At 43.0% G+C, this 24,965-nt stretch overlaps 1 protein-coding gene across 1 annotated transcript; it reads right to left on the bottom strand.

Moving 5' to 3' along the window:
• Positions 1-458: 458 nt before the first annotated feature.
• Positions 459-11,816, bottom strand: med1 (mediator complex subunit 1). The gene is given in 30 exon segments (XM_034558395.1): positions 459-2,039; positions 2,041-2,100; positions 2,102-2,200; positions 2,203-3,153; positions 3,155-3,190; positions 3,192-3,776; positions 3,778-4,029; positions 4,032-4,073; positions 4,075-4,660; positions 4,662-4,720; positions 4,722-4,771; positions 4,774-4,954; positions 4,956-5,000; positions 5,085-5,140; positions 5,143-5,209; positions 5,328-5,419; positions 5,924-6,125; positions 6,972-7,099; positions 7,205-7,329; positions 7,553-7,664; positions 7,802-7,965; positions 8,294-8,368; positions 8,523-8,594; positions 8,710-8,738; positions 8,916-9,048; positions 9,235-9,266; positions 9,268-9,290; positions 9,677-9,755; positions 10,164-10,270; positions 11,632-11,816. Coding segments are annotated over 30 exon segments (5,520 nt in total). The 5' UTR covers positions 11,753-11,816; the 3' UTR covers positions 459-1,082.
• Positions 11,817-24,965: the final 13,149 nt, after the last annotated feature.

Raw genomic sequence — 24,965 nt, forward strand, 5'->3', positions numbered from 1 at the left:
TGCAGTTGTCATGTGGACAGAAGTATCTATTTAATGTTTATGTGTAGAGTTGTTATGCACAAATGCAATTTTAAAGAGTTTATAGTTCTGAAGTATTTAATGATGTATTCAGATATTTAGCCATTTTGAAGCGTGACATTTCATTTAACCTCTACGCATCACCTCCGGGACTGTAACTCACTAAGTAGCATGAATGTTGCAACCACGGATTGAGCAGCCTGGTACACTGCTGCCATCTAGTGGAGCTTGTTGGTGGAGCTGTTGACGTAAAGCACCTATTTTATCTTTACCCATTCGTTCAAGAAATATAAAGACAATCAAATATTTCAAACTGAATAAATGTATTTACAGATTAATTTCACTTCAAATTAATACAGACACATTAACGTGTTACTACAACAGACAAACTACATCCTACCACATAAAAGTAAAACACAGAAATGTGACTGAACTTTTTTTCCAGATGTGAAATGTTTATTTTAAGCTTCCAGAACTTTTACAGGTAAAAAATGGTCGAGCATTTCTATTTCCTCCATCATCATCATCAACACTACAGTCATCAGTTGCAGTCTTTTTTATCTCCACTAACTTAAAATGTATAAAAATCTAAAAAATCCCAGTTGAAAACCAGGCAACTGAACACTGTATCCTTCTTGCTTTACAATACTTAGGTTTTTACCAGGAGTCATACTTATTTAGTAGCAATCCGTTTGTATGTAACAACAATGACTTATGAACCGCAGCGAAATGCATTGAATGCAAAAAGAAACATTACAGGAAATAAAAAGTAAATTTCTCTGAAAATATACTGTCTAAATCCATTTCCTTAATGAAGCTTAAGGAAGTTGGTATTTCTGTATTTGAATAACCACTTTCATCTAAAACTGGCATCCAATCGCCAGATATTATACACTGATACTGAAACAGTCAAATATAACATTAAAATACAGCTTAAACAGGACAATGATCACTGAGAGCCACAATAGTCTTGTATCCAGTTCCAATGTGTGGCTCGAGTTAAATAAATAGAAGTTTAATTTGTATGTTAAAAGGCACGCGTTAAAAACGTGAGAAGAAAATAATTAAAGGTTGCCAGTAAGGGCTGAGTCCATGAGGTCGTCATCTTCATTTCTCATATACATTGGACTGGGCCGGGATGGACGCTCTGAACCCAGCATGGACAAAGATGAATCTGAAGCGGCGATCGGTGACCGGGACCAACTGTCTGCTTTTATTGGATGAGAAGACGGCCCCATGGACAGAGAGGACTTCTTCTTCTCTTTGTCCCTGTCCCGTTCTCGGTCTCTGTCCCTCTCCCGTTCCCTCTCCTTCTGCTTCTTCTTCTCCTTCTTGTGCTTCTTGTGCTTCTCCCCTGAGCTGAGGGGGATGGCGCTCATGTAGTCCTGGGGGGGAAGCGGTCGAATGGTCTGGTCGTCGTCTGAGCTGGGGCTGTTCTGGTGGGACTTCTCGGCCACTGAGCTGCTGCCTGACTCGCTCTCGCTGTCGTGGTTGAGTGGGGTGTATCCTGGCGAGCGACTGTGGCTCGGGGAGGAGCGGTCGTGCTTTGGCGTAGAGCCACTGAAGAGGGGGGAAGCTTTGAGACTAGGAATTTGTGGACGCATGGAGTCGCCAGACCCTTCCCCTGCTTTCTGAAGGGTCACTTTGGCCTTGATGCTTGGTGAGCCACCATCAGGTTTGCTAATGATGATTTTGGCCAAGCCGGTTGCACTTCCACTTCCTGTTTTGGGGTCCATCAGCTTTTTATCCCCACTGTTCCCACCAGAAACAGACACTTTTGCTTTTGCCTCTTTATCAGACTTTTCCCGCTTATACTCCCCACTTTGGGAGGACGAGCCATGCTTGGAAGGGCCCAAGTTTGAAGGTCCACTGCTGGGAACATTTCCATGACCATGACCACCTCCACCACCACCTCCACCACCTCCACCAGGAGCAGATCCCGAACCAGTTCCCCCTGCTGGTGGCCCTACCTCACAACCATCCTCCCCCACTCCTCCTCCACCTACACTCTTCAGTTTGTCTGATGACTGCCGTAAGAGAGGGTTTCTTGTTTCGACTGGGAGACTTCCCTTTGGCGTTGGGGGTTGTTTGCATTGTTCTGACCAGCCCCTCCACCACTGCTTCCTCCTCCTCCTCCACCTCCACCACTGCCTACACTTCCACTTCCACCGCATGTCCCCCCCTCCTCCACCCCCCTCCACTCCCACCTCCCCCATACTGAGATTGAGAGCCTCCTGAGAAGGCCATGGAACCAGAGGACGAGCTTGAGGATGACGAGGAGGATGTGGAACCAGAAGAGCTTCCACCCATTGGCTTCTGGGAGCTCATGCCTCCACCAGAAGACTTTGACCCCCCAGAGCTACCACCTCCTGAGCCCCATTGGCGATTTGGCCTTGGATAGAAGGGCGGTGTTCCTGGAACCTGGGACTGCTGCATTTTCATAGGTGAGGACAATTTGTCACCAGAGCTACTGGATCGGGAGTGAGAAGGGGAGATGTTGGGCTTTATGTTGGGATTCATAAGAGATCCAGGAGGCTTACCCCCCTGAGGCTTCATTTTACTACTACTTCCCATTCCACTACCTCCAGGCCCAGACAGCCCATGTTTGGTGATTGGGGAGGATCCTGGTTTGCCAACACCCATTCCTTGAGAGGAGCCTTTAGACTGGGATGACCCACCTCCACTTCCTATTCCTGTGGTCCCTGGCTTGGAGCTGTTGCCTTGCATTGTGGATCCTTCTTTGGACTTGATCTTTCCAGATGAGGATGAGTGAGAATGATGGCTTTTGCTGCTACTGGTTCCCCCAGCTCCACCTGTGCTGCTTGTGGCTGAGCTGCTGGAGGTGTATCCACTATGAGATGATGTTTCCCCCCAGTTTATGGTCCCTTTTGCGATCTGAATCGTGATTTTTGGAATTGGAGGTGTGGCACCACCAGGAGGAGTTTGCGAGCGCCCAGAACTACCAGGAGACTTGGAGCCTCCTCCACTTATACTTCCCCCTGAGCCTGAACCACCACTAGGAGGCGTGTATGGGCGTCCCCCTGAGCTGTGTGAGGGGGACTTCCCATCTGGGTCCATCTTTTTGCGTTTGGGGGGTTTTTCTTTAGACTTTCCCTCACTTGATGGGGTCCTGCCTACGTTTTACCTGTTTTCCTTCCGTTAAACTGCTCCCCATACCCCATCCCCATCCCAGAGCTGCTCCCTCCGCTACCCCCATTTTCATCTTTTGGTCGCATGAGTCCCTGTTGCTGTTTAATTTTGGGTTCTGCACTTTTAAATTCAGCACATGCCGCTGCAAGGCCCATAATGAGGGGGCTCTGGGACCCTCCGCCATGCGTGTCTCCCAAATCAGGAGCTTGCCCTAGAAGCGGTTTACCACCACCACTACTGCCTCCAAAAACTATCCCAATATCAAAAGGGTCCTTAATTGATGGCTCTGGGGTGCCCTGCCCATGTAGAGTGGGATTCTGAGGTGTTCCTGCTGGGGTATTCTGCTGGCTACTTCCCCCAAAACCCTTGACCAGGTCCATGTCTCCATCTGCACTTGGAGAGCTGTCATCAAAGTAGCCATGGCCTGAGGTCAAGAGGTCTGGGTTGAAGTCTGCAGCATCTGGGAAGAAGTTGGTGGAAGACGAATCGCTGGTGGGTGTGGCAGCAGTTGCCTCAGCAATCAGGTCAGCGGCATCAGTAAAGGGATTCTCATTGCTGTTGGTGTTAAATATGTCTGCAGAGTCAAATACTGCACTGCCCTGACCTGAGGCTGGAGGAGTCACGGATGGGGGTACCTAGGGGGCCTCCGTCCTCCCCACCATTGCCCATTGGGTGCTGCCCGTGGCTCCCACTGCTGCCTTTGCCTGTCTGCTCGGGCAAATCTGACAAGATTTCTGTGATATCATGCCCAATGCTATCAGAACTAGAGAGGCGGACCATACGAGGCGGTACAGGACCTGGTGGTTGCTGTTGCTGAGACTGGACATGAGACTGTGAATAAGGCATACCTGGGACCAGAGGGTGGAAGTTCCACATTGGCTATGTGCCGGAGTGATGCTGTGGGGGCGTATCTAGGCCATCACCGGTCAGGTTAACATCAAAGATAGAATTTTGAGATGCGTCCACATCCATAGAGAGGAGCTCGCGGTGGAAGTCATCCTCATGCGAGACGTGCTGGTGCTGGTGATGCCTGCGGCATCGAAGATCCTGTTGTGATTTCATGCCTAAACCGCCACTCCCACCACCTGCGGCAGTTCCAGGCATCACGCCACCCTTTTCTGTCCCCCGTGGGCGCTTCTTCTTCCCTTTTGCGCTACCTCCAGGGCAGGTTCCTCCCATGCTTTCAGTCCGTGGGGAACCGGATGAAGAATTCTGCCTCTCTAATGGACTAGAACCATACAGAGCAGCAAAATCTTGTGTGGGGTTGTCTTTCAACAAGTTCATCAACATAGGATGATTCTTGGTGTTGCTGGCAGGAGAGGATGTTGTGGGTGGAGTTTGGTGCGGTGGTGGTGCATTCTGGGAGCTGGGGCTAGAGCCCACACTTCCAGTTATCTGTAATAGACTTGTCAATATGGGATTCTGTGTGACTTTGTTGAAGTCATCTAAATGGCCCTGACCAGGCTGTTGTTGTTGCTGCGACTGTTGCTGAGCCAGCCACCCCTCCTTGGGTAAGGCACTCTCCTCCTTGGGCTTGCCTATCTGTCCCGGGAAACCCCAAAAAGAGTATTAATTGGACCTCCAAAATTAGGTCCCACAGGGTTCCTGTTTCAGTGGGTGTGTTGCCCCCTGCGAGCCCAGGCAGTCCCATGGGGTTAGTTCCTTCACCTGCTGCCATGTTGTAGGTGGGACTACCGGAGGGTGGCAGGTTATTCTTCACCATGATCTCGACAGTTTGTGCAATCAATGAGAGGGCTGGAGTGTCTGCCTGGATGGTCTCTGCTTTCCCTCCGAATGGCCCGCCCCATGGTTACAGGGATGGACATGCATCTACAAGAGGGAAGGAATAAATTACCATGAAAAAAACATACTATCAAACATGTCTGCATTCAGGAGGATGTTACAAATCTCACCGCCTGGACCACTTTGGTGATAAATTCATCAGTGCAGATCAGAGCATCCGACAGTCCTTATACAGTTTGCAGGATACTTGTCTGGAGTCAATCACCTCCATCACCACTAGAGGAAGGAGGACACAGGACTCAGATAAGAAAAAAAACTGACATTGTAAAAGATTCCTTTCACCCAAGGATATATTGTTAAAGTAATATCGACATTATGGCTGGATTAGAGGATTTTGTTAAAGTGACGCTTACCACAAACTATGACTCATTGACTGGATGCTGGAATGAGACGCTGAAACTTGAGTCGGTAAGAGGACACACTTCAAACTGCAGCAGGCCTGCACTGTCTGAGGGAACAAGAAGCAAAAATGCTTCACTCATCAAATGTGATGTTACACATAATGCTGCATTCACACCAAAAGCGAAAAGAAATTGTGCGTTGCTTTACTTGCAGACTATTTGTGGTTATTCACGTCGGAGAGGAAGACTGTGTTATCTCCGATGGTATAATAATTTCTGACATCCACTATAGAAGAAACAACCACTATTTCTGCTTTGTAACATGTTGTGGAAGTCCCGCATCCGTAGCCGCACACAGATCAGTGCTACTCAAGGCTGACCACTATCCAGTTTGATTCAACAATGGCAGAACGTCAGTAATGACAGACGGGCGCATCTCATCACTGATAGGCTTTCGCAACAGTGACGCACATTTCACGCAGCACGGCAGAAATTTGCGTTACAAGCATTCCAAATATGCTTCGCTGTTGGTGTGAAAGCAGCACAAGACCCAAAAAACAGTAGATGTTGTTGATTTACCAAATACTGTTCATCAGGGGGCATATGCTTACCTTCTTTGATGGAAGTTTGTTTCACACAGCTGCCAACCAAGGTGTTATAGGCTGCCTGGTGTCGGATGATATCCAACAAGAGTGCTACTTGTGCTGGGTGGCTGAAGGGGATCTTGGACACCAGTGCTCCTTGAAGAGAACGACCGTCTTGCACCGGGGCGTCACCATTCAGGAAGTAACAGTGCTGCTGATCTGGCAACATCTGTGAAAGCACAAAGCAAAAATGTAATGTGTGTATTGGCGGTCTATAACTTTACGTTTACGTAATCAACGTTCTCCTTTACAAACTACAGACCATGAATGTAGCTGTTGTTCATGAGCAGCACAGCACCATCTAAAACCACTATTTATTTACAGAATGACAAGAAATTTAAATTGTATTTCACTAAATATTGGCAAGATGGCAGAGAGATGATGTCGATGAGAACATGTCTACATTAACGGCCTTGCGGTTGTATCCCTTTGATAACCAGCTATGTTGCAGTTTACATCCATGTCTGTCCAAACTGCCTTCACATAATTTTCTCCCATTAGATATTTGTGTGACATTGTGATAATGCGCAGAATGACTCTGTGTTTGTGAGGTCACAGTGACTTTGACCACCAAATTCAAATTCTAAATCAGTTTAACCTTGACTCAAGGTGGACATTTGTGCCAAATTTGAAGAAATTCTTCTCAGGCATTCCTGAGATGTCAAGTTCACAAGAATGGACCGGACTGATGCACGAATGGACAATCCGAAAACGTACTGCCTCCGGCCCTGGCTGGTGCCGGCAGAACAAGGGGCAGTATACATAGAGATACTGCGATAGTAATCCTGACAGCAAGAGATGTCATCATAATTGTAAGACCAGCTCTGTATAAATTTACATTGGTTCACAATACGGCAAAAAAAAAATAGGTGACAATAATTGTAAGCAACCAAAAACAACAAGCAGAGGCATCGTACACCCCATAACCATGAATCTGTAAAGCACAAGGTGGATTAAGAAAGAAAGAATGAATGAATAGGGAAAAAGAGATCATTTTAATTGTGTGTCTGCTCACAGAGTAGAAGTGCATGTTGTGTGAGGGCGGTGGCATGGAGCTGCTCTCCTCCAGGAGCTGGCGTTGGCTCTGGACAATTAACTGGTAGAGAGGTGAGAGGCTGGGGGAGCTCTCAAACACTGGGATTACTGTGAAAAAATAAGGATGCATGCTGTTAAAGAGGTTAAAGTCCAAATGATCAATCAAATGAGCACTGTGCTTAAAAAGCATATTGAAGACTTAAAAATACGTACAAGTAGCATTTCCAAGCCTCTGAATGAAGGACAGTGAGAAAGGCATGGGGCGGTTCATCTTGAGGAAAAAACAAGCAGGCAAGTCCACACAGTTGGAGTTGGTCACAGTGGAAAAGGAAGGCATCCTAAAATGCAACAAAAATAAATTAATCAGCTGACTTGCTCTAATCTCTACTTCAAAGGTCTTCAAGGGGGCACTAAAAAAACGCCCACGATAATTGCCTCATATCAAAGAGATGTGCATTCATTATGCATGTTTAACACATCGCATGCTATTAATTCTTAGACAGATTTAGAGGTTGCTCATTGCAAGATTTCACAAGTTTCCTGATAACAGGAGGTTCTTACCCCTTGTTATCCACTGGGTGGGATCCAGTGATGAGTGGGGCGATTGGAAGCATGTAGACAGCTGAGGTTCCCTCAATTGTCACAGAAACACTGACACCCAGAGAGCGTGGAACTACAAATATTATCCAATAATCCAGACAAAGAGACAGTCGTCATAAATCACACAAGGATAGTTACGAGTCTTAAGCAAATCACTTGGCTATTGGCTGGTGTCTTATAGGAATTCACCCATTTGCTCTGTGCACTTACCATTGCTGTCTGGTAAATTGAGCTCTGTGCTCGGACCCTCCTCAAATATGTCATAAGGGGACAAGTAACACTGAAGAGAAACAAGATGGCCACCACTCCTGGCTGTTAGCAAGCCAACATTGCCATGAAGAATAGTCTCCACTGCAGTAGCATTGGTAGCTAACCTAGAAAACACATCAATCAAAGCTTTATGCATTAAAAAATAAGATGCTCAAATTAGGCTTTTTGCTCAACATTGTTACTTTATACTACAAGTTGAGCAGGTGAATATTTTTACCAGGTGTTGTGATTTATTACATAGATTACATTATATTGCCTTTAAAGACTGAATAGATTTCACTCTCATGCATGACTATCGTTGATCACAGTGCCGCTTGAATAATATAATGATATTGAGTATATACACTGCATGTTGAATATGCTAAACACCGGTAGCCCAAATATACTCAGGATGATGTACAAGGTAACAAAAAGGACATTGTGTGTGCTTACCTAAACATGTGCATCATCTTAGTGAGATCAAGCTCCAAAGACTGCAGTGCTAAATACATCTTGGTTTTCAGTTTACTGGGGCAGAGAAATAAATTAAGATAATTAGATATAACTGGCATGAAAACAAAAAAAATAATAAAGTATATGTCTCCTTTAAAATAAAGTGCCTTTAAATCATTGTTTAGGTTGGCTTCAACCAGAAAACCCTATTGCCTAAAAGTCTACTTACTTGTCCCCAGGGAGCTTGTATAGTTCAACGAGTCCTTTAAGATGTTTGGAGAACTCTTCAAAGTTCTTCTCCCTGATAAGATGTTGGAGAGGAAGTGATTTAGACAGCTTATTAAACAATACTAGTAGTTCTCACAGGTGCCTGCACCACTCCAAACCCTGCAGTGAAACGTATGGCTTCTACTCACCTTAGATGCTGAATCAGCTCAGGACAACTCTGTGATCAACAAATCAAGAATAATATAAAACATTTTGAGGACAACGTCTTCACCAAGGTGGGTGAATGGAATTCAATTGTAACACACAAGTATAACATGTATAATAAACATCGACCAACATTAAATCTTATTTGGCTGAGCTTTATGGATCCATATGGAAGTTACAGTAAACTGACCGTAGGGTTTTCTCCCTGATGAGCCACCTTGACATCCACTAGCTGGCCATTGGTGTCCAACTGCACCTCCACATAAAACATATCTGATGTGATGTAACACTCTGTCCCCGATGGGCTGAGGTGAGAGCCAAGCCTTTTCAGAGAAGACAAAAGAACAAACAGAAAAAGAAAGGAGGGATATACTAGTTATACTTAAGTCTTTTTTGTATGGGTTTTGACTGAGCCTACAAAAAGGGTAATTATAAGGAAAACAGTACAACGACAACAATCTAAACGCAGCGTATATGTCCTGTATTTGGCAAAAGGGGACAGAACTCACAGGTTTTGCCGAGCGATGGATTCTAAACGATCTTGTCATCGACGGCAGAGATGAAACTGAAAAAAAGGCAAGGAAGAACAGGGAACTTTACAAATCATATAAAACAACTATATCACAACATTGTTGCCTTATGTTCCTGCTGTCTCTTGACACAATGTGCCTGCAAGCTTGACACTCAAACAAAAGTCAAGTGAGGCTTGCTGCACTCAATTAATGCTGATTGAGTTGAAGAAAATACGGTTACATTATAGGTTTGCCCTAAAACAGCTCATCAGTACCACTGACCCTTTTCATTCAAATTCACTAGTGTTCAACAGTTAATTTAAGTCTGTACACGGTTGTATTTCTTTGTCTAATGATGGACACATTCATGGACACACTGTCATGAACAATATTGCCCTACTCTCCCTTGTGTTTCTGTCCATTGAGTTGACGGTCTCACCTTTCAGCGCTCTCTGCAGGGTCTCCAAGCAGGTGAGCAGGAGCTGGTGACCTGCAGCATTCATCACACCGCGTTTCTCCTGGGACACGTGGAGGTAAACAGAGGAATGAGTAAATACAGCTGAGAAAAAATTAAAGCTTGTTTTTCACTGGCTTAGTCAGCATTATAGGTCAGGGATTTAAATGGCACTGTAGTTTCACAGGCCCAGTAGGTACTTTAATTAAGTTAAAAACCTTTTGTGCAATTAAGTGATTAATTGCTACAAATGTATATTGAGCAGGTTGGTAGTGAGCCTCTCTTGTGGGTACTGATGATGGATTGTCAAAAACACTTTACAAAGTTGCAAATTGGATACTTTATATGGCTTAATTTCATGGTCTTTAAAAAAATACTAATTAAAACATGGAATCTTGATAGCTAGTTTAAAGAGGTGCTTAGTGAATTCAAGCCAATTCATTCATCTCAGAAAAAGATGTCTCCATCTTACCATGGCCTGACGCACAACCTTGCAGGTCTCCTGCCATGGCCGTGTAGCGTTGTGTTTGGCATGAAGCTTCTCCAGTAAAGATGCCACCCGACTCTGCTTCTCTGACTCTAAAAAAGATGCAATATATATACGAGACAACAGTTAAACTAAATCACAAGTTACACACATTGATTGTCCTACATTTAAAAAAAGGTATTAACAGCCTCATCCCACTGATTCCATCTCCTCTGTACTTTTTATAAAGCTCACCTAACTAAATATCGGGGATGATCTGCATGCAGATTTCACAGAATGTTCATTTCACTTAGCTTTTTAACAAATGTAAAGTAAAACACAACACAGACATGTCATGAATTTGCATTTGACATTCACGACAAGAGTCAAACATCTTCTGAACATCTCTACAGAAGATCCAATTAAACTTTACCAACATAATTGTAATTAAGTGACACTCCACATCCATCGCACTTTCCTTTGTTTTTGTTGGAATATTCAACTGTAGACAAAATACACTCAGTAACACAGCATGTTCCAACATCATCATGAAGTTGAATCACCACCTCAAACAAGTTTGAACAAAAACTGAACTACAACACCTTCATGAAGGTCGGATTTATTGCAGGATTGTTGCATTAGACTATTAGTTTCTGCTTGGTGTATCCTATAAACAGGCAACTAAGCGTATACTGTTAATTGTAAATTGTGATAATTTGGTGAAAGTAATCATTGAACTGTGAGCATGAATCCCTGTTGAATGAACTCAAACCACACATTGTTAGGTAAAGTCAATTAAAAGGTATCTGTGATAAGCAAAAACTCCTGATTTGTTTTGTATGAGGGCCGAACCAAAACAAATGCACCAGAGTTTCTCTGAGTTTCCCACAAATGTTGCAATTCCCATTAATGTGGGCGGCAATAGGACGAGTTATTAGTACAGAGCGAATAACAAAACACAACATATGAATCGAGTCACATGACATCCCGAACAACTATCACACCATCAGGACCCTCTGTCAGACATGATGGTGCCAACTAAAAACAGCCTCATGTGCGTTAATACTCGTCATAACGGGCTACAGCTTGTTAGTTAATATTGGGTAGCTTAGAGGCGGTGAAGTTTGCATTATTGTTCAACAATAAGGACTTATCGGAGACTTCTGCGTTAGTGACCCAGCTAACTGCTCACTACAAGAAGCTGCTAACGCTACTTTACCAAACAGGACACCCTGTCAACTCCACCAACTAGCTAGGTTAGTGTTTCACCCTCTCCGTGTTTAATAATTACTCATCGCGCTCTACTCTCACCCCATTTATGAGTCAGCAAACACATAAAAAGCACCGTTCACGTTAAATACTCGGCTACGTCGGCTGTTAGCCGGGGTTAGCTTGAGTCGCCTTGTCCCACAAGCCAGATCATCATAATCACACAAAAAACAGTCAGCCGGATCAAATTACAGCACGCTCTTACCCGTCACGTCCTCGGATTTGATCCGGTCGCCGTGGGTCTGATTCCCTCCTTGCTGAACCGAGACAGAAAGGTCTCTCGCGGGGCTCCCGCTCTGCATAGAAACACCAGGCCCCGTCGCCATTGTGCCCCAACACCCGTTTCAGTTTCCCCGCTTCGGTTTTCCCATCGTCCCCACCCGGGCTTCCGTACTATACCATACTCGTAGGAGTGTCAAAGGCTTTTCTCTTTCTTTTCTTTTTTTTCTTCACTTTTAATTTTAGTCCCAGTGGTTGACTTTGTCGTTGAATTCAGAATAATGTTTTTATTTTAATTTAATTTTTTAAAACATTTATTTAGCTATTTTACTAATTTCTTTAAAAATAGAAAACATAGGGGCACGTTTTTAATTGGCAATGTTACGTGTTTTCACCATACAGTCTATGGTTTCTAATTATTTCTGATTATTCATCAATATAATTTAAGGAGACACCGTTGCCTTGATTCCTTCAAAACCAAATACAATCCCTCGAATTGACTGCCTGTTTAAAATGAAAGGTAATGATCTGATGAAGACTCCAGATGGCGTACAATCGCCACGAGGACATGATTCATGATTTGCCAACAGCATCTCGCCGCCAAAATCCAAAGGAAGGTTGAAATATTCATGTTAATTGACTTCAGAAACAGAATAATGCAGAGACTTCACATGATTGCTTTTTCCCCCTGCAATTTCTACTTTTTATAACCTCATCTATACAGCAGTCATATGAAGCAATAGATAATTAAGCGGTAGATAAAGACATTTAAAACAGCAAAAAGCAGCCATGCATAGGCAACCACATGCACATACATGCACACACCTGAGCCTATTGTACAGCTGAGCCTGTGGCAATGAGTGCTCTCTGGGGAGGATTTTCCCACCAACCATTATGACCTGCCTAAGAGAGGGAGCAGGAGTGTGTGGATGAATACATGCACATTTGTGCATATGCAAAGATATATTTGTGAACATGGGTATAAAAACACACACACACACACACACATAGCAGATAGCTATAGACAGCAGTGGGGATGGAGAGGAACCAGATTGGCATTGTCTGAGACAGTAGACAGACCCACAGATAGACATAAGAAAAGAGGGGAGGTGCCGCTATGTAATTGATGTGCCCACCAGGAGCTTTAGCTGGCTGCCTGGCATGGAAGAGGAGGTTGGCACCGCTGCCAAGACAGCAGTAGGAGAAAGGAAAGGGAGGCACAGGCCTTGGGGAGCACAGTAGCGGACTGAAACCATGCCCATCAATCAGAGGCTAGTTCACCTTGCCATGCCAAGCGGGACCCCCCTCTGTGCCGAGGGAAGGGGTGGCACAGGGAGCAAGGCTGGCACCGTTGCTAAACCTTCCCTAATCCTCCTGGTGGGTGTATCAGCGCTACCTCCGAATGGCCGTAGAGTGGGCAGAGCCAGACATGGGGGAAAAGAAAAGAAAGTTCAGCCCCTATTCTGAAAGAGGTGTCACTGCATGTTGTTAACATCATGATGTAGAAATGTTGATATTATTTCAACTAAAGGCTGAAAAATGCCACAGCTTCTCATAAAAAAAGCTGTTTAGGAATTGTGATTTTGACCAAAAAGGGTATGTTGACAACATTCTAAGTCCTCTCTGTTCTTTGGAAAGAATTCAACAAAATAAGGCCAATCTGTCTTTTAACATTTTTTTTTTATTTGCGCCATATGCTGTATGACATTCTGTGATTACGCTGATTGTTACTTGGAGCTTTTGCATTATATTACACATATTTAACAGAATTGTATCCTGGTACAAATGGCAGACTAATGTGGGTGGCTAATACTGCACAGTACAAGAAGCTCTGTCTTAAAACATATACAACTGTGAAGTAATATATCCACACATGCACACACACACACTTCTAGATATAAACACTATGTGGTGGATAATATACATATATTATACACACCTACATACTGTGCACAGATACACACATAATCAAGTTTACGACAAACATCTGATCATCCTTTGTTCCTAACTTCCTTATATTATCAAAATCAAATAGTGTTGAGGGCGATGGCTGTATAACATCTCTATAAACACATGTATTTGATTTCCTCTACATGTTTCCAGTTTTAACACAAGGGGATGGTGAACAGCTTGGCAATCTTATTGAGTGCTTTGAAGTTGACTACCCTCCTTTCCCACTATCTCTCGAGGTGAACTTACATTTTACCTGATGTGAATAAATAAGAACAGGTTATTTGATGCATGCATGCCTCCTTTATAATTCATGGCTACCAGAGGAAATAACCAGACAATGTAAATAACAGATTTGATATGGTTTGGTGGTTGGTTTACAATAAGTTTTATTTCGGTGACTCTTGTATAAACCTGCCAAACAAAAGGAATACACTGAGCCTTTTGCTTTTCACCTTTAATACAAGATTGAGATCAGTGAGCCTGAAGGCTGGAAACGGTCCAGAAAACACTGAAGCATTACCAGGACACAGTTTCTGCTTCTTTGGCACCGAGTGCCTTGACGTGCATGGGCAGCTGGGAAGACTAGCTGGGAGGGTGATAGAGGGAGGGAGGTGCAAGAGACAGAGGGAGCGGGAGAGAAAAGGGAGGGGTCGGCCCTATAGGACCATTTGTGATGAGGCTCATTTGCACAACGGCACTTAATTGGCTACAACAATTAATTAATGTGTTGGAAAGTTGGCACAAAAAGTTCATTTAAGAGGGTTTTAATAAGCAATTAGGGAGAAGTGAGGTAGAAGCAACCACAAAAAAAGATGCTGAAAAAGTATAAACTCCAGCTCTGAGGGAATTATGTGCCATATCTGGAAACCAGGATGGGGTTTGCTAATATGGGGTAGTTACTGCACATCCCATTGTGAGCACTGATGACATTAAGATACATTATTTTTACCCAATACTTTTACAACGCCAACTGTTCATGGCACCCACTTTCCAAAAACAGCATTGTCTCCTCTCCCCTTCATTCTCCCTCCCACTGTCTGCCTCCCTCTCTCTCTTCTCACTCTGTGTATGAAATATCGCATGACTAATGAGTGGAGCAGGTTGAAATCCTGGGGAAGATGTCCTTGGAAGACGAATGCATTTTCAGCAGAATAATTAACTTAATTAACAAATTCACATGCATATTCATCAGCCTATTAATGTCTCCTCTGCGCGGCTTGATGAGCAGTGGGGTAATAACCATCTCATTTGCATAGCCTGTTCACACGACTTCCCATTTAAAGACAAAATAAGGGAAGGAAGAGCGCAGGAGGAAGAAGGAAGAGAGAAATTGGAAAAGAAGACAACAAATGGAAAACAAGGGAGAGACGCAGAGGCGAGGAAGTGACGTGGGATGCTTAGAAATAGGCTAACAGTTTATCTGACGGATGGGTGACACGAGGAGGGCAAACATGAGCCCCAACAGACTGACTCCATCGCTCTCTTTCTCTCTCTCATCCCTCCAGTCAACCTTGTAAGCCATTTCCCCCCCTCCTGCTGTTCAACCATCACCATTTCCTTGCATGCATGTCATAATATTCTCAAGCTGAAATAAGTGGGCTTTTTTAATGACCATTTTAGAGTTGAATCCAAGTCAAGAGTACACAAATATCCCCCATCAGATGTTGGTCTTGCTAAATTGTTCATTGCAGAACCCATGATCATATCAGCGTGCCCTCTCCATGTTTCTCTCCCTCTTTTCTGTCTCTTTCTCCCCTTCCTACAGTCTCTCAGGGGGAATCTTCTTGGCATTGCTCCACTCCTTTCTTCTCCACCGCCAGGCTGCTGCTGCTGCTGCTGCTGCTGCCGTCTCTACTCTGTTACCACTGTCTGCACACAACCTGGTGCTCCTAGCAACGCCACCTCTCGCATACACTCCACATGGCGGTCCGAATGCCACGCGTGTTTGTGTGACTGTGTACTAAACACACACACACACACACACACCTCATGTTTACCGTTTACACTGCTATATTTGTGTCTGTACTAAGATAAATCCTCGGTCTATATATATAGCCGGATGTTTATTCTGCCACTCAAAAGAAAACAGAAGAAAAATGTGAGAATCAATAACCTGTAAGCTGTCAAAACCTCTTCTGTTCCAGTTTGGAATGGTACAAGGACAATAAACCTACTTTTGTGTTATGGAGATAGAAATAATTACCAGGGCGAGACAAGTGAGAACATTATATTACACTTTATTCCCTTTATTTTGTTACTCCATAATCACAACCATTTTACCTTGTTTATCAAAAGAATGCATTAGAAATGTTCAGACTATTGCTTTATGAATTAAACATTAAACTACAATGTCTTTACAATTTAGCTCTTAAAAGTGTCATATTTTCATTTTTCCTATCTTACATTTTTGCTGGGACTCTGTAGACTGTCAGATCTCACAAATAAACACATGGGAGAAATTAATTTGTGCTATCACTGAATATGCTATGTAGACGACAAGAAACGTGCTCCATAAAACATACTACAAAAACGGAGTCCACAATCAAGCCCTGATGTATAGACATGGACATGATGTGTTATTTCTTTATTTGCAGGCTTTCAATTTTTCGTTTGCCAAGTCATGATCCGATACGTCCTTGGTGGCATCTTTTCTGTTTTCTGTCCTCAGTATTCATCTGAGTATGCAAAAATGTGCAGCAACATAAATTGAGAAAGTACTGTTTCGCATTAGCGGTTGGCTTGTGTTTCTGTATAAACAGACAGTCAGTCTGTGATGAAACAATACAATGTTGTGTTGCATGATGGGTACAGTTGTCTCTTTTTCTTTTTGGGTTCTATTTATTAATAATTTTCTCTGCCTTTACACAGTTTGGACTGTTCTCTCAAACCACCCTTTTCCTCTTTATAGGAATAGCATTGAAACTCCTATTATTATAATATAATTGTTATATTTGTTTATTGTCGCCCATACAAACCAACTTGTTTCTAGCCCTAAATTGACTATTAACAACCCGGATACCTTGTGTGTAGACGTTTCCTCTCTGAATGTTTGCTGCACAGGTTAACTTGCATTTAAAACAATGTTCCCGTGGTGAGAAACACAAGTTTAACACCTCTTTTGGATTTTGGCTCGCCAAGCGGAGTGACCTTCTGTCGTGTGGCGAGCGTTTCATCTTCTGCTGTGTTATGTCAAGTCTGTTTGAGTTGGTTACTTCACGCACAATGTTAACCTTGCTGCTTTTGTCTGGGCAATGTGTGTTGCTGTACATTTGAAGTTAGAGTATGATGTCCTGCAGATGTACGCATGGGTTGAAAAGTAAAATGTGGTCAAGCATCTAACGGCATATATTTTGCAAGCATTTGAAAAATGTAAAGATCCTGGAAGAGTCTAGTCTTAATTATGTTCTGGATGCCCACCCACACTATGATTCAGTGTGACTGTGTAACTCCACAGGGACTTTCAGAGGGTACCAGCTAACGGTTTGACACGATAACCAAGTGATGATTTTGAAATTCAAAGGTCTTTCTAAGGTTTTGCTTAATTTTATTAATGCCAAAGTGAAATATTCTACTCACACTTATTGTGTTTACATGGAGCAGATTGTAAGCCCTCCCTCCATTAAGATGTTAAGATTCTTTGACACTTTTAGTTAGCAAGCTTGAAATTGGTCGTGGTTTGACAATATTTTGGCCGTTATTTTCTCTATTATTTTCCGTACATCATTTTTGGGGCATCAGTCCATTTGCATTTGCCTGAGCTTTGACGCAAGGTTTGACTTCAGTCCACGTTCATTCATTCATAAGTCTTTTCTGTGCTCGGAGAACACCATTTTGGAATTAGGCGTACGATCGTTTTTGTTTAATGTGATGTTCTTATTTCATGATGTGTCTCTCTGCAGGCTGATGTGTAGCAGTCGTGAGAGGAAGGGCTAGGAAAGGCGATTGAGATACAGAGCATTAGCCGGTGTCGGGAGGAAATTAAAGGCCAGATCGCTTTCTTAATCAGAGCACAAGCACTGCGTTAAGAAGGAATTAGGTCGACAGCTGCTGCGTCGCTGCTTACCTTGCTCACGCTCTCTCCCTTCTTCATACACACACACATGTTGTTTTCATTCTCCTTTGCTGTTTCACTCCTTCACCCTTCACTTTTGTCTTTTTCCTTTCCTGAGGTTGTCGCTTTTTTGTTTCCTCGTCTACTAGCGCTATTTCCTGGGCCTCTCCTGTACTTCCATATCCAATCTTTTCCCCCCCCCACACACACATGAGCGCTGAGCTTTGGCCACTTGTCAGCAACCGAACACACGCTCAGACATTCAAGCAAAACCAAAACTATACCCAGACAGATAGATTATACTGCAGACGAATACACGAGAAGAGAAGAAAAGAGATGAGGATGTTTTTTGGTTCTGTTCCAGGAGGCTCAGTAGTACCCCTGTGGCTGATGGATGAGCTGTCATTGTTGAGCTCTTTCGCGTACACCTGAGATGAATGGACAAACAGCAGTGGCTCTTTCGTTGTCTATCCATCATATTCTGCTTAGATACATTCTGCTGTCCACACTTGTCCCACACCCAAACACACAAGGGGCTCATCAGATATGAGTTTTTGAAGACCAATACCATTATTTTTATAGACACAAGTTGCCACTAGCCAAAATGTTGTGCCGGCATTATCTGTATTTTTGATTTGACCAATTTATGCCCAAAAACCCGACACAGATTCAGTGTTTCACAGAATTATTATTGTTGCTGGAAAGATTAAAAAACAAACTGTACTCCATTGAAAACCGATGAGATGTAGGTTGGCAGTGGAATAACCCACTTCACTTACTTAATTAAAAGGGAACTATATAATGACATCATGAGTCGAATTGAATTGTTCAATTTGTTATTATTAATAATCTGTGAAGTTGGAGAATCTGCATTGTAATGCAGGTGGATCGCACTGACCAGGCAACATCGGTTGAAAGGCCAATATCAGCTCAGGGACAAAAGAAATATGTCAGTCTGAATTTTACGCCCAAAAAAACATTTGAAAGTCAACGCATCCAGTCCATATTCAAGCTCCCACATGTCTTTCAAACCATGTGTCAGAAATAGGGAAGATTGTTGACTAAGGTCAGGAGTCCCTCCACTTTTTGATTTGGCAAATGCGGCGTAACATTTTTAATTTGTTGCTTTAATCATTTGAATCAACTGGAATGACCCTGAGCCTGATTGCCAGCGACTTCACTTTTTGGCATATTGTTCACGCCATGGGTCTAAGGAAATTACAACCAAGTGATAGCACTCAATATTCAGCCATGGATTTCCAGTTCTGAAGTTTTACTTTGGTGAATTGCTGTGTTGAATTCACTGCTTAAATCCTCAAAAAGTTTCCCCTCAATTTAATATTTTATATGGATTATGTTATAACAAATCATTAAAAAGTTAGACCTAAGTTCATGCTTTGAACATATTGTGTTCACTACATTGATTTAAAAAAGGCAACCACAAAAACTAACTCCTATTATTAAATATTAACAGTAAGGGTTTTGGATGTAAAGAAAAGGACATGGAAATACAAACTTTTATTTTGCTCCTGCTTTACAATTTTGATAAGGAGCATGCCAGTGAATGTAGCATACAGTCCATATTCACCAACCTCTCTGTAGCACAAATACACTTTGGGGTGAAACTACACTGTGTCCTCTCCAAGGGGGAAGGTTTAAAAAACATTTAATTAGGCTTTTGGCATGGCCTCACTTTTAGCCTGGAGGTGTTGGAGGAGGTTTTACAGACTTCATCCCTTTTAGAGCCTCGCAGATTAAACATTCATGAGAGCAATCAGCAGACCGTATGTGTCCTCTCCTGCTGTACAACTTCATCTGTAGTTTGTACGTCGCGTCACGTTCCTGTAGGTTTATGTCGTTGAATGCTGCACACTTTATTTTTACTGTCACTTTCCTGTACTGATGCAATCATGAAGCCTTTGCCCGTAGAACATAGAACATAGAAGTGTTATTTAAGTAGGCCTAATTTCATTAAAAGTGTGTATGTGAATCTTAAAATCCTCCTGCTTGCTGGTGCCCAGAGTCGGCCTAGAGAGGTACAGGATGGAAGGATGGCGCAGGAAGGCGGAGGAGGTTTTGGGGGAGAAGGGTGGAATGGTGGGGGTGGGGGGAGGGGGCAACAGATGGTATGCCACGCTGCGAGGGACGTCGGCTGCCACGGGTGGGGGGTGGGGGGTGGAGTGGGGGCAGATAAATGGGGATGGGAGGGGGTACTTTTCCCCAAAGTGCCAGCAGGGATGACGAGGAGGGGGACTAGCTGCATGAGCGCGTGTTTGCGTGTGTTTGTAGCGTGCCTGGGTCTCCGTGTGTCGAGGAAGAGCCACATTCAGACTTGAGTTTCTCATGGAGTGAGGTGAGAAGCTTTTGCCTGAGTGCTTCATGCCCGCTCAGTGTCAGTCTGTGGACTTCCAGCATCGGAGAACAGAGTGATGACTCTCCCCCCCCCCCCCCCCCCCCCCCCCCCCCCACCTGTCTCCTCTCTTCTAAAACACCTCTACATGCAGACAGCACACACGCTCACGCTCATGCACATAAACGCACACACCAACCCCCAATTACAGTGGCTGTCTGTAAACATACCAGCTTCAGTGGTATATATGGTCCTGCCTATTGAACAGATGTTGTGGAATTTAAGATGCAAGCGCACCCCTCCACCACCCCCTTATCCAACACACACACACACACACACACACACATTTATTTATATTTATAAACACACACACACAACCCCTCCCTGTCTGCCCCCCCCCCCCCCCCAGATGGCCCTGCCATGAACGTGCCATGTGGCGCTCCATTCCCCCTGGCACTTCGACTCTGGCTGTGCCAACTCTGCCGCGTCTGGCCGCCGCCAACTGGAAAGACCAAGAAAACGGCAGACTCAAAGTGGACTGTTTATTTGTGTTTCTGGAAGTGTGTGTTTGTGTGTACCTGAAGAGGCACAACTCTGCACAACTTCAGCTGTCGGTCTTTGTGACTGTTATTTATGTAGAACAGAAGAGAGGAGAATCCAACATATTATTTTCCAGCATAAAGAATTACTCAAATGTCCAGTATGGTTTGGCGTAATGTGTGTCTATATTATATATCTATGTGTGTGCATACATTATCTGTGTCTGTGCAAGTGAGCAGTGTATGCAGCGCGCACATCGTGTCACACTGTCAGTCCGTACATGCTGGTTTGCGAATACACTTGGGAATGGCGGTGGAATTCCTGTTACCATGGAGATGTCCAAGCTCATCTGTAGTACAATTTCAACTTGAGAGAGATTAATTCAGGGTAAAGTGTTGATTTATTCACTTTATTCATGGTTGCTGATGCACTTCATCATTCGTTCTGATGTTTTACTGTGATGGCGGCCCATTCGCTGACTGGCTTCCATTTTTCAAACCCAAACCATGTCACTGTTGAGACGTGGCTGCGGGGACAGCCGCTGGGCTTTTCTCTCTTCATCACTACATAAGTTGAAGGATGAGTCTTGTGATGTTTTCCTCTTACAGTTAGAAAATGCATGAAAACAACAAACCCAACAATTAATTGATTTTATTAACAAGCAATGGCGTATTCCTCTTTGCCATCGAGCGGCATAGTTGTCCACAAACTAGGAAAAACACATGAATGAGCTCCACTGTACTGGAGTTTACTTTGAGTCAACCCTACATGCACCATCCTGCTGCCATAGCAACAAGTCCTCCAAATTAAACAACAAAATGCATAAATTGTCTATGCGACGTGTAATGACAAATAGATGTGTTTTCTGATTTGATGCCCCTGTCGGCAGGACAGCAGGGCCATGTTATTGTACAGCTCGTTATCACGTACACAAAATACACAATCTCCCAGCAATCAAACAGACGCACATAACTGATAGTTATGCAATATCAGAACATTAAAATGAAAAAGTCTTTGAGAGCTCCGGTTTATGTAATATTTGCTAAAAACTAGTGTCCAGCTATTTAAACCAATAACTTGTGACCCGTTTTTCAGCTCCTTGACACATGTGACACTCTACACTCTACGTTTATGTCATCATGAATACGCATGTATTTGTATTGGTTCAAGAGATTTTCGATCACTTGCAACTGAAGTGGTACCAGTCTGTGCTCGTATGTATGTTCACATACACATTGTTGCATTCTTGTGTGCATATGCATGAACATGTGTTGTGTCTCTATGCGACCCTTAAGTCTCTCGTTAATTCAGTGGATGACCTCCCCCTCACCCCCCTTTCCTCTCCCCCATGCAGTGATGGGAACTGAGAGCTCCTCTCCTTATTCCTCTTCTCATAATCTCTTTTAATCTGAGAAAGCAGGCGAGGGCTGCTGTGTTAATACGTCGCCTCAAGGCCGCCACCGGGACTCGCACTGCATTATGTTTACTTCTTCTTAACATCCAAAGAGGTGTCCGGGGAGACAAAAAGAGGTGGAGGGAGAGAGGCCGAGCGGGATGTGGAGAGGGAGGAGTAAAAGGAAGAGGAGAGAGTGGAACAAGTGGGCTCTAACCCATGGGAAAGGCAGTGACATATAGGTTTGACTTCTGATAAACAGCACGAGAGAGTTATGTTAATAACAGTACCAACTAATTAACAGAACATTATTGCCGGTTGTTAGTCAGTTGCTACTTTACATAATACAGAACAGCTTGAATTATCAAGCTTTGGCAAACTCATCATAATCAGGATAAAAGTGATTATCAACAGCCATCACCTCAGAAGAGACGGGTCTATCGGGAGTCTATCGTGTGGGCGAATGTGAACACGTTTGACCTACTTCCTCAAAATGCCCTTCAGTACATCGATACACGCAATCAAAACCCTGAAAATGTAAACTGTTATTGTTACATGCTAAGGCAAAACATACCTCTTTGTGTCTCAGAAGGAGGAGCAGAACATTATACAAATAGTGACATAGTCAGTATTTTGTGGTGGACCTATATCAAAGTTTTGAATACAAAATCTTTTATCTTTATGATGTCAAAAAATGTACTCTGTTGTAACTATTGTGCTGCAACAGACATGTGTCATCGGGTATGTGAGGTAACAAACGTCTTATTAATTGATAACCACTTTGTTTTAGAAATGTCCATTGCGTTCTTGGTTTTAATGGCTGTTTGTGGTGAATAATTTAGTGATGACCATGATTATAGATTGTGATGCTGTTATGTCCTTTCACATTAAGTAGACCAAACAGTTAGCAAAAGCCCTAAGAAATTGTCCAAGTGGTAAAAAAAGAAATACCAAAACTGATAAATAACCAATGAAAGTATAGCTGCTTCAATAAATAAAACAAACATGTGCTTCAAAAACATATAAAAAAGTAAACGTGTAAAAAAGACGTGTGTAATGTTGTACATTCTCTCAAAATATCAAGCTTATACATGCAGTAAAATACATGCAGGAACAGATCTAAAACCTCATAAAAACACTTTTTGAATTGTGTTTCACGTGTTACATGAAAATACACACATGGTCAAATGCACACTTAGAGGTCAGACCCACACAAAGTCGAAACCTGTGGGTGGCTGCTAAGTCAAGGCCAGCGACTAAAGAGATGCATGTGTGTGTGTGTGTGTGTGTGTGTGTGTGTGTGTGTTTGTACGTGTGTGTGTGTGTGTTGTGAGCATCTGCATGTGCGAGGGACACTGTGGTCATCTCTGTATGTGAGAGAGTGTTTAAATGCAGTGGCAGCTGTTCATTCGTCCATTACAACCCCACACTGCTGATTCCTCAAAGCAGCAGACACCAGCAGAAAGAGACGGTGGCACAAACTCTACGGGAAGGACACAACACATTTCATAGCTGCGGTCATTTTTTTTTTGTTCGTCTCCATGCTACAGATTTTAATTTTTATTCTGATATTTATGAAAAAGACAAAGTTTCATTGCATGCAAAGTGTGGCTGTTAAAATACTTGGAAGCTATTACTTCTTCTATACTCTTCTTTTACTTTGACTTGCTATTACATCTAGTCACTGTTATCTGTTGTATTATGTGCAGTGTCTGGGACATTATGGAAACATATGGACGACAACTGGGGTATTTTACACTGAACTTTAAATGAAATCGTCACACCTGGCAGATACTGATTGCATGTACAGTACAGTATGTGTTGGTAGTTGCACTTAAATGTTTTGATATATCGTAATGTTCTACTTTATCCAGAAAACTGTTTAAATTAAGTAACTATCCAATCTTTTATTTCATGGAAAGGTTCAACACAAAAGACATGAAATGGAGAAAAGCCAATGTGAAGTGAGAGCAAAGATAAGAACATTGGAGTTATTGTAACACAGCATAAAAGAAAAATGATTGAGAGAGACAGCTTGGACTATATATTTTCATTTTTCTTTACTTCCTCACTCCATATAATTCCTATGATCAAACTCCTCTGGGATGTTGACAGCTAACAGCGACTACAAGGCATTACAACTGTATATTGCTCTTGTTCTACATCCACTAATAATTTAAGTTACACTTTAGAGATTATGGATATTACATTTGTTATAAAATTATTGTTTTTTGGTTTTGTGTTGCTTTTATTCGTATAATTTTCACTACAACCTCTTGGACATCATTCTAATATTAAAGGGATGTAAAAGCAGCTTTGGTCAAATCTAGAAGTCTAAAGAAAGTTTTGAAATGTTGCTTGTTCACTTTCCCAGATTGTTTCATCTGGGAGGAGATTAAAACCCAGTGTCACCAGATCCCCTTTCTCTGACCGCTATCACCTCTGCGCTTCACCTTTGAGAATTAACCCATCCATACTAACATCCATATGTCCTGATATCACCACACTTGGCAGCGAGCCTGGAAATTAGTATATGGCGACTATTTCAATCTGTTTCATCAGAAAAAGCACAACGGCGGCATCACAGAGTCGTCTTTGCCAACGAGACGACATTCTCAGTTAACTTCAGTCCCCGTTTCAACATGTTAAAAATACCTCAACTGAAAAGATTAGACAAGCCCTCCAGTATATTTTCCTGACCTCTAACTTGACCTATGTCCTCATCTGGCAAGAAGTCTCTACTATACTGCGACGTATAAAAAAAGACAACACTTTTTGGACTGCAGTGTCGAAACTTACTCTAAGATGGCAGACACCGAGAGAGGGGGGTGGCAACTGTTCTGTAAGTCTTGGGATAAACAAATCGCATGGACTGTGTTTATGTGAAGACAGTGTGTGTATGTGTGTGTGTGTGTGTGTGTGTGTGGGTGACCAGCGACGGAGGAGCCAGGCGAGGGTGTGATGTACTTTAAGAAGTTGAATGTGTTACATAGAAGTGACCATGTGCCACGAGTGAGCAAAAAACTGGAGAGA

The sequence above is a fragment of the Cyclopterus lumpus genome, chromosome 19 (genome assembly GCF_009769545.1).
Source record: "Cyclopterus lumpus isolate fCycLum1 chromosome 19, fCycLum1.pri, whole genome shotgun sequence".
Classification (NCBI taxonomy): Eukaryota; Metazoa; Chordata; class Actinopteri; order Perciformes; family Cyclopteridae; genus Cyclopterus; species Cyclopterus lumpus.